The following is a 12,853-nucleotide window of genomic DNA, read 5'->3' on the forward strand; positions in this document are numbered from 1 at the left end:
GCCTTCTGTTTGCATTTGAAGCAAGTTCTGGTTCAAATGGAAAATGTGGCCTCGCAGGGTCATCAGCTTCCCTGCTGACTCAGTTGAAGACGTAACACACTTTACCTTGTATTCATTTTTAGTCCTACGGAAGTCCCACACCTTTGGGCCCACCAGAATTTAAGAATGCAGCAACACGGAGTGGCAGACACACATATTGCACGTATCTTCTCACACACGTGCTCCAGTGTCCCATCAGACTTCGCTTACAAAATACAAATTCAAAGATAAATGCATTAAGGAATTCAAGACCACAGCAGGAGAGTATTAAACCAAATGCAAGGTCCTTCCAAGCACAGGGTGCAGGCCCATGAAGCCACTCTGATGATCAATGTTATAACTAATTCAGAGAAGGGTGGTGTGAGGAGAGGAGTGAAAATTGCGGCAAATTACTCTGCATGCCTGCACCCCTCCATTTCCTGGAGGTGAAGGTCAAGATGAGCATGAAGGGCGACTTAAGGGGACCTCTTGATGAGGAAGGGCTGTGCCCTGCCCTGTCCATCCTGCTCTGCTTGCATGTGTCAGAGCTTGCATTCGGTGGTGCAATGTGCGGATCCCAGCTGCAGACACTTGCAGACTTAGATCTTTCCTCCTCCAGAGATGACTGAGATTTGCAAATAAATCTGAGATCTCTGATAATCCAAAACTGGAATGGACTTTGCAGATTAAACTAATTACAGTGGGTTCCATGTAAGTAATAGAAAACACAATTCAAATTCGCTTAAATAATAAAGAGGATTTATTGATTCATATCAATGGAATGTCCAGAAGTAGTTTAGCTTCGTGGGTGGGGTGATTCAATGGGTGATGAATGCCAGTGAGCACCTGGGGTCTTTTTGCCTCTCCTCTTTGCCCTCCATGTGTCAGCCTCATTCTCAAGGTGGTTCCCTTTCATGATGGCAACATGGTGGCCAGATGGCCCAGAGCAATTTGTTTCCTCACCAATGTCCAAGACAGCAGAGATGCTTTCTTTCTGGAAGTTCAAGCAAAAGAGTGAGAAAGCTTTTTTCGTTACTCTCAGTAAATCTCCCCTCAAGTATCCTTGGCTCCAAATGAATCGTGAGCCCATTCACCAACTGATGATATATCCAGTGAGTACATCTCTGCCAATCAATTTAGGGCTAAAGCGCACACGCTTGTCCAAAGCCCAGGTGGAGTCAGCCTGTGCTAGATAGAGCGTAGAACTGCATAGGAGAATCGGGAGGTGGGGAGGTAAGGGGACCAGAATGAAAAGGGAGTGATTACGTAGAGAGGAAAGAATAGATGCTGAGGAGGGCCAACATACTTACCTCAGAGATCCTCTCTCTGTTCTCAGGGCTGGGGCATCAGGACCTAGCAGAAAATCTAAGTGGGTGATGCTGTCTAAACTTTAAAACTGGTGACTGGGGCATCGGCCAACCGAAAAGGCATTCAAATTCGTAATTAAAAAAAAAAAAAAAGCTGGCCAAGCAAAATCTATATCTGCAGGCCATTTCACAGATGAAGAAACCAAAAGCCAGTGAGAGGAAGTTCTTGCCTAATTGGAATATTGCCATATACTGAGCTTGTGAGTGCATCTGCTAACACATTTTACAGAAGAGAAAACTGAGGCTTCAGGAAGTCCACTTATCTGTCCAAAAGCACACAGCTAATGAGTGACAGAGCCAGGATTTGGACCCAGGCCTGTCTCACTCCCGCACCTTTGCCCGTTCCCAATGCCAGAGGGTGAATTGGTGGCATGAACAAGAAGAAACATCCCAAGCTCTCTATTCCACTATGTGTCAGTTGGAAGTTTTAGGAGACCATCTGGTATCATATACTATGGGATATGTAACCAAATAAATGGGAAGGAAAAAAAAGATTTCGTGTAGCAAATTCCTTGAGTGATAAAGCGAGTTGTCAGTGACTCTTACCGGGAAAGGAAGAACCATCTGCAGTGGGTATAGGTTCCTAGGCCACACAGGCTTGATCCTGCCTGGCGCAGTTAATGCCAGTGGCTTCTGGCATCCTGACACTGGCAGAGCCGCACTTTCTAAACTCCTGTTCTAGATGCTATCAGGCTTTGGAGAGGTCGTGCAGAAAATCTGGGCCGTAGAATTGGCAGCATGATCACAAGAGACATTCAGCTGCCTCCAAGACGCAAGTCTTGGCTTGCACACCGGTCACGTGCAGAAGCCCCAGGCAAGTGGTGACCTCCTCCTGCCATCTGTTGACTTCTGCGTCTGCTGACTTGAGAGAAGGTCGGGTTTCATGGAATGCATAAGTAAACTGCAGTGAGCAGGAAATGAAAGGGTCAGTGTGTTTCTAACCCAGTGCCTGCTCCTTCTCCTTACGGTCTGCTTTGGTTTTGCATTCTTCACTTCACTGGCGCTGCCGCTGTCCTTGACCTTCACAGCTGAGCTGGCTGCTGAGCTGCTGGACGCCACAGGTCAGCCCTGTTGGGCCATGGGACGATAGCACTTCATCTTTAAACATAAAATGTGTGCTTAAGAAGAGCTGGCCAGACCGACGGTTTCCAAACACATTTTCAGTCGCAACAGAATTGTGTGGTGAACATTTTTTAAAAGGCAGAGTCTTGGGCCTTGCCTTAGGAAATATCGATGTGGTATGTCTGGGGTTCGGACAGACATGTGCTTTTAAAGAATCTGTCTCCAGATATTCTGGTACCTCTAGCCCAGGTTGAGAGCCACTGGGCTAGAAGTTTCCCAAGATCCCTACCCAGCTCCTAGGGTCCCATGTAGAAGTCTGTGGTGGGCAATATGAGAAATGCATCCTGTGCTATGGTAATGTGTAGACGTGCTATACATTGTTTTGCTGAAGGAAGGGATAAATACATCCATAAGGCACATATATTAAACGACCTCATTATCCATAGGTGTGAAGTATAGGGGAAGTTGAGGGGGTGGGCAGTGCTCTGAGCAGCCCAAAATCATTGTCACATGTCAGTGAAATTAAACGCATGCCCTTGAATGTTGCCAATAGGAGCCCCTGAGCTCTGTACAGAATCTAGCTACCCCAGTTTACATAGAGGCCTAGCAAGCCTGGTGTTCTGGTTCCAAGTTCACAGCATATTGGAGCAGAAATTAAAAGGGCATTAAAAGTTGTTGCAAAAATCCCAGTACCCTAATTGCTTAATGGATACAGGTTTCTTTTGGAGTGGTTGGTGCAAGCGTTTTGGAACTAGAGAGAGGTGGTGGTTATACAACATTGTGAATACATTAAATGCCACTGAATTGTTCACTTTAAAAAGGTTATTTTTACGTTATGTGAATTTCACCTCAATTGAAAAGAAAAGCAACAATACTAAAAAACAAAAATTAATACAAAAAATAGTACTCTTAAAAGCTGGCAGCTTGACAGAAAATAAAAGAACAAAATAAAATTCTAAAGTTTGTACAGAACTGAAATAGCCAGGTAGCCTGGGGCTATTTGGTGTAAGCATAATTCAACCACTTCAATCAGCCCTAAGTTATCATTTTCACAGCGCAGTTCAAAAATTAATGTGTATCAAGAAGAGTTTACGAGATGTGAGGTATACCCTTCTTAGGAAGTCAAGAGTACCCTTAAGAAAACGTTCTATGTACAATTTATCAAGTTAAAAAAAAAATCTTTTGGAGTCTGTGGATTAGTTATGTGGAAAATGAACTTAACTGGAACAGGTTATTCACTAACAAGGCTGCATAAATGAGGCAAGGCCCCCCAGGCCAATTCCCATAGACATCATGTTAAAATCACACATCCATTGTGGGAAGAGGGTATTAGGGAATTACTGCTTAATGGTTATAGAGTTTATGTTTGGAGTGATGAAAACATTTTGGAAATAGACAGTGGCAATGGTTGTACAAGATTGTGAACGTAATTAGTGCCACTGAGTCGTACCCTTAAAAATGGTTAATATGGCTACACACACACACACACACACACACACACACACACACACACAGGGTGCCAAAAAAATGTATACACATTTTAAGAAAGGAAAAAACTGTATTTCAGTTATACTGATGGTAACAACTTTGAGCACCTCTTGTAATTGCAGAAATCAAACGTGGCTTGTATTCATTTTTTGTTACGGGTATATATTGAGTATTACAATTTTAATACAGTTTTCCTTTCTTAAAATGTGTATACATTTTTTTGCTATATAAAAATATATATATATATAAACGTAAAAAATAAAAATCACAATAAAAATGTAAAAAATAAAAATAATTTTTGAAACTCCATAATATTGGTAAAAAAAAAAAAATTCATGACATCTGGTAGTTGGTATCAACTGCACTGGGGACAGTTCTAAAGCCTAAAGAGGCTAATTTTGATACCGCAGATGAGACCAAGAAGAGCACCTAGAGGTAAGGTAGGTCCTAAGCAATAACGTGAAGAACACAGGGGAGAGAGGCTTTTATTAAATTTATTAGGATACTTTTAAGCCATCTGTGTACTGATTGACTCTCCTGAGCGCAGCAGCTGTTTTTATTCATTAGGAATGAGCAGATATATAAGTCATTACTCAATGTTCATTTCACAGCTGGATTTTTGAGTTGAAAGGCAGTTCACAGCCAACAAATTTGGCATCGAGTATTTAAAGGTCTTTGTGTGAAAAGGTTGTGTTGAGCCTTGGCAAGTATTTCCATCGAATAGTGAATTCAGCTGAACATCGGAGAGATCCAGGTAGGCAAGCCTCTGTAGGCTGATGATGAGATCAATGTGTGTAGTTGACTTTACTCTGTTTTCGGCCCTGAAGTGGTGGATCTCTGTATACCTATACATTTTTATTAATTTCCATGGAATATGGTGTAGTCATTAAAAAATGGTTTAAAGTGCCAAGGCATTCATGGGAAATAAAATGTCGGATGAAAGATAAAACTTTAACTGTCATTGAAACAGAAGCTTTAGTTCTCCAGTGAGATCCCCTTTCTTGGGCTCTGTTGACCAATGTATTGGTCGGAGTAACTTAACTGTGAGGCCGTAAGAAATTAACCCTGGAATCTCAGTGGTTTAATACCATCCGGGTTTATTTCCTGCTCATGCCAATTCCAGTGTGAATCAGGAGTCTCTCCAGGACCCCGGGGGATCCCCCTGGGCAACGTGATGACAAAACACACCAACCCACTTCAACGGAGAGCTCACCATCTCACCCCCATTGTTTTCATGTGGTCAAAGCAGGGAAAGAAAATGAAGGCATGTGAGTCAGTTTTTCGATGTTTTGGCCCCAGAGTGTCCTCCAGCACATGGGTTAGAACGAGTCACACAGTCCTGAGAACCCACAGGGGGGTGGGAAATGTGAGGGAAACATGCCAAGCAGTCAGTGTGTCCACACGGCCCAGAAGTGTGCTAGAACCCATCTGAAGCCTGGTCATTTGAGCCAGATTGGTCACTGAGGGAAATAGGCATTTCTTTCTTATGTTCTCAATAATACATCATGTCACCATTGTTAGTTAATAATAGGCCCAGAAGGCAAAGACCTGAGAAAAGTAGAGAAAGCATGGCTACGGGGAGAAAGGGTACCATTAAGGAAGGGTGTGGGTCTGGACCCCTGATTTGGTAGTTTTCCAAACCTGGCAGCTAAGGATATGTCAGTAAATGCTTGGGGTCGGGTGAGTAAACTGGGCAGTGATGAGGACGTGGTGCTTGCCGTTCCTGCCTGCCACCCGGGTTCTGGAAGCAGAGTAAATGTGAGCCTCAGTGTACACAGTGGATGCATTTTGAGACTGTGACCCATACACTGGATCTTCTTTCAAGCATATCAAGGGACCTGGATGTTTAAAGATATTCTTTGTACAATGAACCCTTGAAAACATGGGTTGTCACACATGGCTTTTCATAAAAGCAGAGCACACCCATACGCAGTTACTACCTAGTCAAAAGGTGCAGCAACCTCTGGTCCCTGCTCTGTCTGAGGTCCGACGGACTGTCGTTCAGGCTTCCGAGCATCCTGATACCCAGGTAGCCCGTGAGCCTGAGCAGACTCCCCACACAGGGGATCAAGAGATGGTTTGTTCGTGATCAACATTTTGGCTTTTGTAGACAGTTACCTCATTTTCCTAACTGGATGTTTTGCTCGCAAACGCATTTTTGTCAATCCTCTTCTGTTCTCTCCCTTTGTAGGAATGAAGTTTTGGAGGACTGCCCCATACAGCCCCTCATTCCTCTATATTTGCTAGTGGGTGGGATCGTCGGAGCCTTAAAGGTAAAGTACAATGATCCGTTGTTTGTAGTTCTTGTAGAAATGTAACTGACAGGCACCATGGAATGCATCTTTTAATTGTTTGCTACTCACAGGGAGCCAGAATAACTTCCCCCTAAGCCCCTGATCGTCCAAGCGACAGGGCGAGCTGGATCCCGAGGCCTGCTGCAGAGATGTGCGTTTTTCCCAGATAAGCAGCAGTCCCCTAGGGCTGTGCCTCGCCGCCGATAGCTTCTTCCTTCCTGCTGCCCCGAGTTCAATGCGCTAAGCTGTGGCTTTGGTCTAACTTTAACAGCTGATGCAAAGGAGTTACCAACTACCAGTTGCACCACTGAATTCAGCCAGTGTAATCGCAGCCTTTCTCTGTGCTTCTTTTAAAACAAGTTTCCTGTGTGAGGCAGTAGAATTTGCATTTGGTTCAAATGTGTTTGATTTTAGCAGTTCTTGTTTTTGTTTTTAATGATACCTCCTAGTTCTCAATTGACTAGCATAGAATGAATTGGCTGCAGTTATCATTCAAATGTCAAACTCTGATGTTTGGGGCTAGGAGTGCTTTTTTGGTGACTCTCAAGCTTATGTCCGTGCAGGGAGCTGATTTGCTCATAGGTTGAATTCACGTCGATTTAAAGAGGAAAAGTGACCAAAGAAGAAATATCCAAGGTCTTGCGTAGCCTGCAGTTAAGTTTCCAAAATTCTTGTCCCACAGAAATGTCACACCTGCCAAAAGCACGTGAGGCTGACCTCCATTTATCAATGACACTTCCCAACCATCCAAGCCCACCACAAAGCTTTCTGTATCAAAAGTTAGAAAACATAAACATCCTTTTTCCAAAATGGTTTCACAAAAGTGAAGCAATAACACAAGAAAACTCAGAATCAAGAGTGCCATAGGTAAAATTTCCTTTGGACCCGCTATCTGATTGCTTTGTCAGCTTCCTCCTTGGGGCCTTCACATGCCGCTGGCCAGGGGCATGGCTCACGGTATTGATCTAAGACATCAAAGGAATGTCTTCACGATGGCTGCTGTCATATGCAGTCAATACCACAAGCTCAGTTTTGTCTTGGGAAACGTGTCTGATTTGGGGCAAGCGTTTGGAGCCTTTTGTGTCTGATGTTACCTCACTATTAAATGCCCTCCTCTCCTGACAGCAGTGGGAGGGCAATGTCCTGGAATGTGCAAACTACATGTGATCCTCCCTATAACAACGTCCCAGTGGCATCCGCCTGGGACTCTGTTTAGCTCCAAGGAAACCCAAAGGCACTCAGCTCAACGGGGCTGCATCGCCCCTGGGGTCCCACAGGGTTATGGGAAGGCTCTGATAGATGGAGCACCATAGAGACGCTCAAAACAAGGGAAAGTTTCCAGCAGTAATAACCTCAGCCCTACCCTCTCTCACTCTGTTGCCTCAACGTCACCCCGCAAAGCAGAACTTTCCTTTAGAGACGTTGCTGTCCACGGGGTCTGTTCCTCTTAATGACAGACAGCAAACTTTTCCTTTATGAAAGCCAGCCCAGAACACAAAGGTAATTTATTTCGATGAACAAACCAGGGCCCTAATAAACACCATTGATTTTTTTCTTCCCGGCAATCCAGAACTGTTTGAAGTCAAATTAAATTTTTGTGCTCCTCGTAGTGAGGTAATACACGGCGAGTCTATAACCATTAGAGCAACTACAAACAGGTTTATACAATCCCCAGAGAAGTTTACTAGTGATGCCAGTGCTTTGTATTGAAGCCCCTGACAACACTGCTCAGTGACGTCCAGCTTCCTTTTTGAAATGCATCAGATAGCACCACAGTATTGCATGTTATTGAAGAGAAAACTGATGAGAAATCAGTTGACATTTCCAAGTTATCAAAAAGAACTCAGGGTCATGACCCATTAGAAGATCGTGAAATGAATTTAGTAGGTTTTGACCACTTTAAATAAAAAATAGAATAGAAAATATTAGAGTGCCTCCTAGTAAGTTAAGTATTGTGTGATACACACGTGTGTTTGGGTAAAACGACCATAATTTACCATCCAAATCGGGACACTTCTGAGCATTTTAAGGGGGCCGTCATAATCATCACGCCAGGAAAACAGCATAAACCAGGATTACTCTGAGCCAACAAGGACATGTAGTCACTCATTGTTAGGTCATGATGTAAAATGTATTTGTAAGTGAGTGCCGTGTTCGAGTTTCAAAAACACTGATTCAGTGACCATTTATCTACCTAACACTCCACCGCACCTTCCGATGTCCCCCTTCTTCAGTAATAATTGCTACCATGCAGTGAGGGCACTGACTATGTAGGGGGCGCTGTGCTAAGGGCCTTGCCCCCATTTTGAATGCGGTCAGTCTTCACGGCACTCCTCTGAAGCAGGTACTTTTATGAAGAAGGAACAAAAAAATCAACTCTGGCTAACATAAGGGGTCATTTCTTTAAAAAGCTCACACTTCAAAAGTTGGTGGAAGAGAAAGGAACCAGGCGCTTCCAGAAAGCCTGGGTGGTGGGGCCTGCGTGGGCCAGCAGTAAAGTGAATGAATCCAAGGTAGTTCTTCTTTCCCGGTGTCACTGTGCTCAAGCACCAGTCCCGGGGGGGGGGGGGGGGGGGGGGGCAGCCAGATCCATGGACCTTAGAGGTCCTGCTGGCCCTGCCTAGAGCATGGGGAAGGTGCCTTCTGGTAGAACACAGGCACCAGAATTTAGCCTCCTGTACATGTAATGGGTTGGGGACAGCCCCAAAGGGATGGGGCCCTGCCAGAAAGGGAAATGCGTGCTGAGTAGCTGAAATAGGAACTGTACTACTCACTCCAGCTTACAGATGAGGACACAGAAGCTTCCCCTTCACTTTCCACGGAGCTGGTCTTCACTCCATGCCTGCTGCCCTGACAGTCGCCCTCGGCTGCCCTGCCCCAGTCAAACTGATTTTCTTTTTTGCCTTTGCGACACCACTCCAAGGAGCTCCCTCCCACCTCTCCCTGCGCACAGGCTCCGGAGTGGACCCCGTCTTCCAGGGAGCCCTCCCTGGAGGAGTTAGATCTGCGAAGGGCAAGGATCTGGGCTCCTGACGTGACAGACATGTAAGCACAGGAAGGACACACTCATTCCATAGCCCCACTGAGAATCCCAGATCCCTGGAGAGGGCGAGTGGTGGGAACATCCAAGAGAAGAGAAAAGCAGCGTGGGTGGAGACGTGGGCCTGGGAAAGGAGGGAAGGACCCATGGTATCCGGAATTGACCGGACCTGTGAAGTGGCCTGGAAGCAGCAGGAAAGTCTGCTCAGGGGTCTTTGCAAGACAGAGGGGACTGCTGAGAATTCCTCTAGCTTCCGACCAGGTTTCACTATTATGTCACCCGTGGCGGAAATGTGCTAAGACAATAGAAGGGAAAGTCTGTTCCACCGGGCTTCCACTCTTAGTGGCCCAGCACAGCGATGGGGCAAACGGAATGAGTTGTGGAGACTGTGCTGGGACCGCGGTCAGAGAGACTGAGCACGAGCCGTCTGCTGTGGCTGAGGAAACCATGAGGAGGCGGGGAGGAGGAGGTTCCCCACTAAGGCTGCTCTGTGCTGGTCAGACATCCCTTGCAGCCCACGTCAGTGATTCCTTACTCCCACCCCATGTCTGTGAGCCTGAAAGAAGCAAGAGGCAGCCGGGACACGTGTGACACACCCGAGTGAGCACGTGGGTGTATACAAGCACACACGCTGCACACGCATGTACACACGCTCACCCTGAGCCAAGAGGGCCGTGGGGCTGCTGCTGGAGCTCTCCACACCTGGTCCCTTGTGGGGGGCTACACCCTGGCTTTAATAGTTACAGCAGTTCTCCACTCAAACATTTTCAGTGGTGCCTGTCTGCATACAAACATCCCTCCCGAGTACCTTTCTTCCTCCTCAGCCATGTTTCTTCTTTTACTTATTGTTTCACATTTCTTAAGAGTTGTCTATACTGGCTTCCCCACCCTCCCCTCTCATTTGCTCCCCTCTCACACTGCTGAAGCTGCTCTCATTGAAGTCTCAATGGCTTCAGTGTTTCCAAGTCCAAAGGTCAATTGACAGTCCTTATTTTTCTGGAGACCCCATCCCTTTAGCAAGAGGCTCGTAAACAGATAATTACTTCGGAGTGTGGTAAGAAAATCGTAGAAATACACACAGAAAATGACAGAAACCCAGAAGACAGATTCCTAACTCAGCACAGAGAGGTCCTGGAGTCCTTCCTGGAGGAGGTGGCCTCTATCTGGATGCTTTTGAAAGAGTCAGGTTGGGGAGCAGAGGGGTTCCAGGCAGAGAGGATTGTATGAGCAAGGGCCTCCAAGAGAAGGAGCACAGACTGCGTGCAGGGAGATGGGAAGCAGCTCCATGCTACTGGAGCATGAAGCATAACAGGGCTCCTCTAACGGGCCATGCTCCACAAGTGTGCTGGGCCAGGTGTGCAGTGGCTCCTGCCCATCCGTGTTAGTAGGGGGACAATTACTGGAGGTGCAACCAGCACAGTGAAGGTTATATGAGGTGAGGAGCAGGGAGGTTTCCACCTTGGACAATGGCACCAGATCAGAGGAATATGCAAGATGATGAGTTGTGTTTCCAACATGCTGAGCCTAAGGCCTGAGGCTACTCCGTGGAGCTATCCAGTTGAAGTTTGGGGGGAAGTTCTGGAAAGGAGCTGCAGACTTGGTGTCATCAGCCTGCAGGTGGGTGGGGTTGCTCAGGGATCACGCAGAGTGAGAACATGGGGCGAGGACAGGGCCTGGGGCATGTTTGATGGTCACCATGGGGGAAAGCCGGCGGAAGAGGCAGAGACACAGAAGGGCTTGGTGGAAGGGATGCCAGCTGTAGCCGAAGATAGACCTGGCGTTATATTCTGGCACTTCCATTTTTACACATGTGACTTTGGCCAAGTTCCTTAACCTTTCTGGTCCTCAATTCCATTGTTTCTAACGTGAGGAAAGTCATGTGCATTCAACAGGGTTGTTTTAAGTAAGACAATATGCTTAAAAGCACTTAGTGTCCATATTAGTCAGGTCAGGCTGCCACAACAAGATGCCACAGCCTGGGAGGCTTAAACAACAGATGTTGACTGAGGAGGAGGACACTTCCAGCTGATGACCAGACCCCAGGCGAGGCCATGGGAGGAGGAGGAGCAGGTCACTGGAGGCAGAGAGGCCAAGGAACGGACCTCTCGGCCAATGAAGTGAAGCAGAGCAATAGCAAAACTATCAGCACAGGGATGAATTTCAGTCAATTGATTCCTGTCCAGAGCAACTCACATGTCTAAAAGGAAAATGCCACCAAGGATGTTGACTGAGGATTGATGCCTTTCTTCTTGCCAGTTCTAATTCTTCCAAGTTAAATTTCACTCCTTGGCAGCATTTTCAGCTCCAGTGCATGCACTTCTCTCTTCTCTCTCTCTCTCTCTCTCTCTCTCTCTCTCTCTCTCTCTCTCTCTCTCTCTCCCCTCTCCTCCCTCTACTTTGCTGCTCTGCCTTCTGACCCCTGGCTCCCTGTCATAACCCAGGTGTCTCTCCTGCTGTTTGATGGCATCAGGATGAGGCGGCTTCCGTCCAAGCCTATGGTGATTGATGACGACGATGATGATAAATACCCCTGGAGTCAGACAGGCAGAAATATTACATCCACCCATCCTTACCCTCTTTCTTTTTCTCTGGTTCATTCTAGGAAATTACTGGGTCTTTTCCGCATACCTGCCTGGTTTTATTCCCCCTTTCCAGCAGCCTCAGGGTTACTGGGACCAAACCCTGTACTTCTTTGCGGTCGGGGTCCCACATTGTGCTGGGCTTACTTGTCCTGTGTGGTGATTGTGTCTGTGTGGTCCTGGTGAAGCTTGGCTGTCGAAGAAGACTGCGACACACACGTGCACATACACGCACACACACATGCACAGGCACTCATACACACGCACACATGCACAAATATGCACACACACAAAAATGCATGTACACACATGCACACACGTGAACATGCACACACTGTCGCAGGAGAAGGACATGCTGTAAAGACAATATAATCTTCCCTGCGGGCATTTAAGAAACCACCAAATGCACTGAGTATTCTAGCAGACTAAAGAAACTCTTGCCAGCCTGGGCCTGGGAATTTTGTTCTCATAAGTGTTTTCAAAGGGAGGTTTTTTTTGAGGGGGTAAGGTAATGGAGGCAAAGAATGAGAGATCCCTTCAAATCACAGTGCAATTCCAATGACTGGTACAACGGCAAGCTTTGGTGTTGTTATTGCTGTGTTGTCATTCAGCCGAAACAGCGTGGACTTTCAAACAAGACATAACTTAGCTTTACCTGCTTGGATGGCTTTTGTTATGGAAAGGAGAAAGGCGCTCTTATTTGATGAGTCCAGCTGCCTTTTGGGAAAGTTAAAGAGAATTCTCTCCCACCCCCAAATCAGAGGGGTTTGATCTGACCTATAAGGGCACTCCAAGGACAGCTATAAAATCTGCCAGGGTCAAAGAAGTAAATTCCCCTTGGGGATCTGCGATGGCCTGCTAGTAGCATCGCAGAGAGCAGCTTTCCTCTCACAGTGTGCTCTGTATGGCGCCACTGCAGATTCTTTGCCTGGCCTTGAGTCGGCTTCTTTCCCTGGTTGTCTGTGTACATTTGTGGGATTTGCTGATGGCAGAAACCAGTTTTGT

The 12,853-nt window shown here is 46.4% G+C and overlaps 1 protein-coding gene across 1 annotated transcript; it reads left to right on the forward strand.

The window, feature by feature from the left end:
* Positions 1-437: 437 nt before the first annotated feature.
* TMEM272 (transmembrane protein 272) lies at positions 438-12,011 on the forward strand. Its single transcript, XM_033104034.1, is given in 5 exon segments — positions 438-586; positions 6,127-6,208; positions 11,711-11,810; positions 11,813-11,830; positions 11,833-12,011. Coding segments are annotated over 5 exon segments (528 nt in total).
* The last annotated feature ends 842 nt before the right edge of the window (positions 12,012-12,853 follow it).

This window comes from Rhinolophus ferrumequinum, chromosome 4, assembly GCF_004115265.2.
Source record: "Rhinolophus ferrumequinum isolate MPI-CBG mRhiFer1 chromosome 4, mRhiFer1_v1.p, whole genome shotgun sequence".
Taxonomy (NCBI): domain Eukaryota; kingdom Metazoa; phylum Chordata; class Mammalia; order Chiroptera; family Rhinolophidae; genus Rhinolophus; species Rhinolophus ferrumequinum.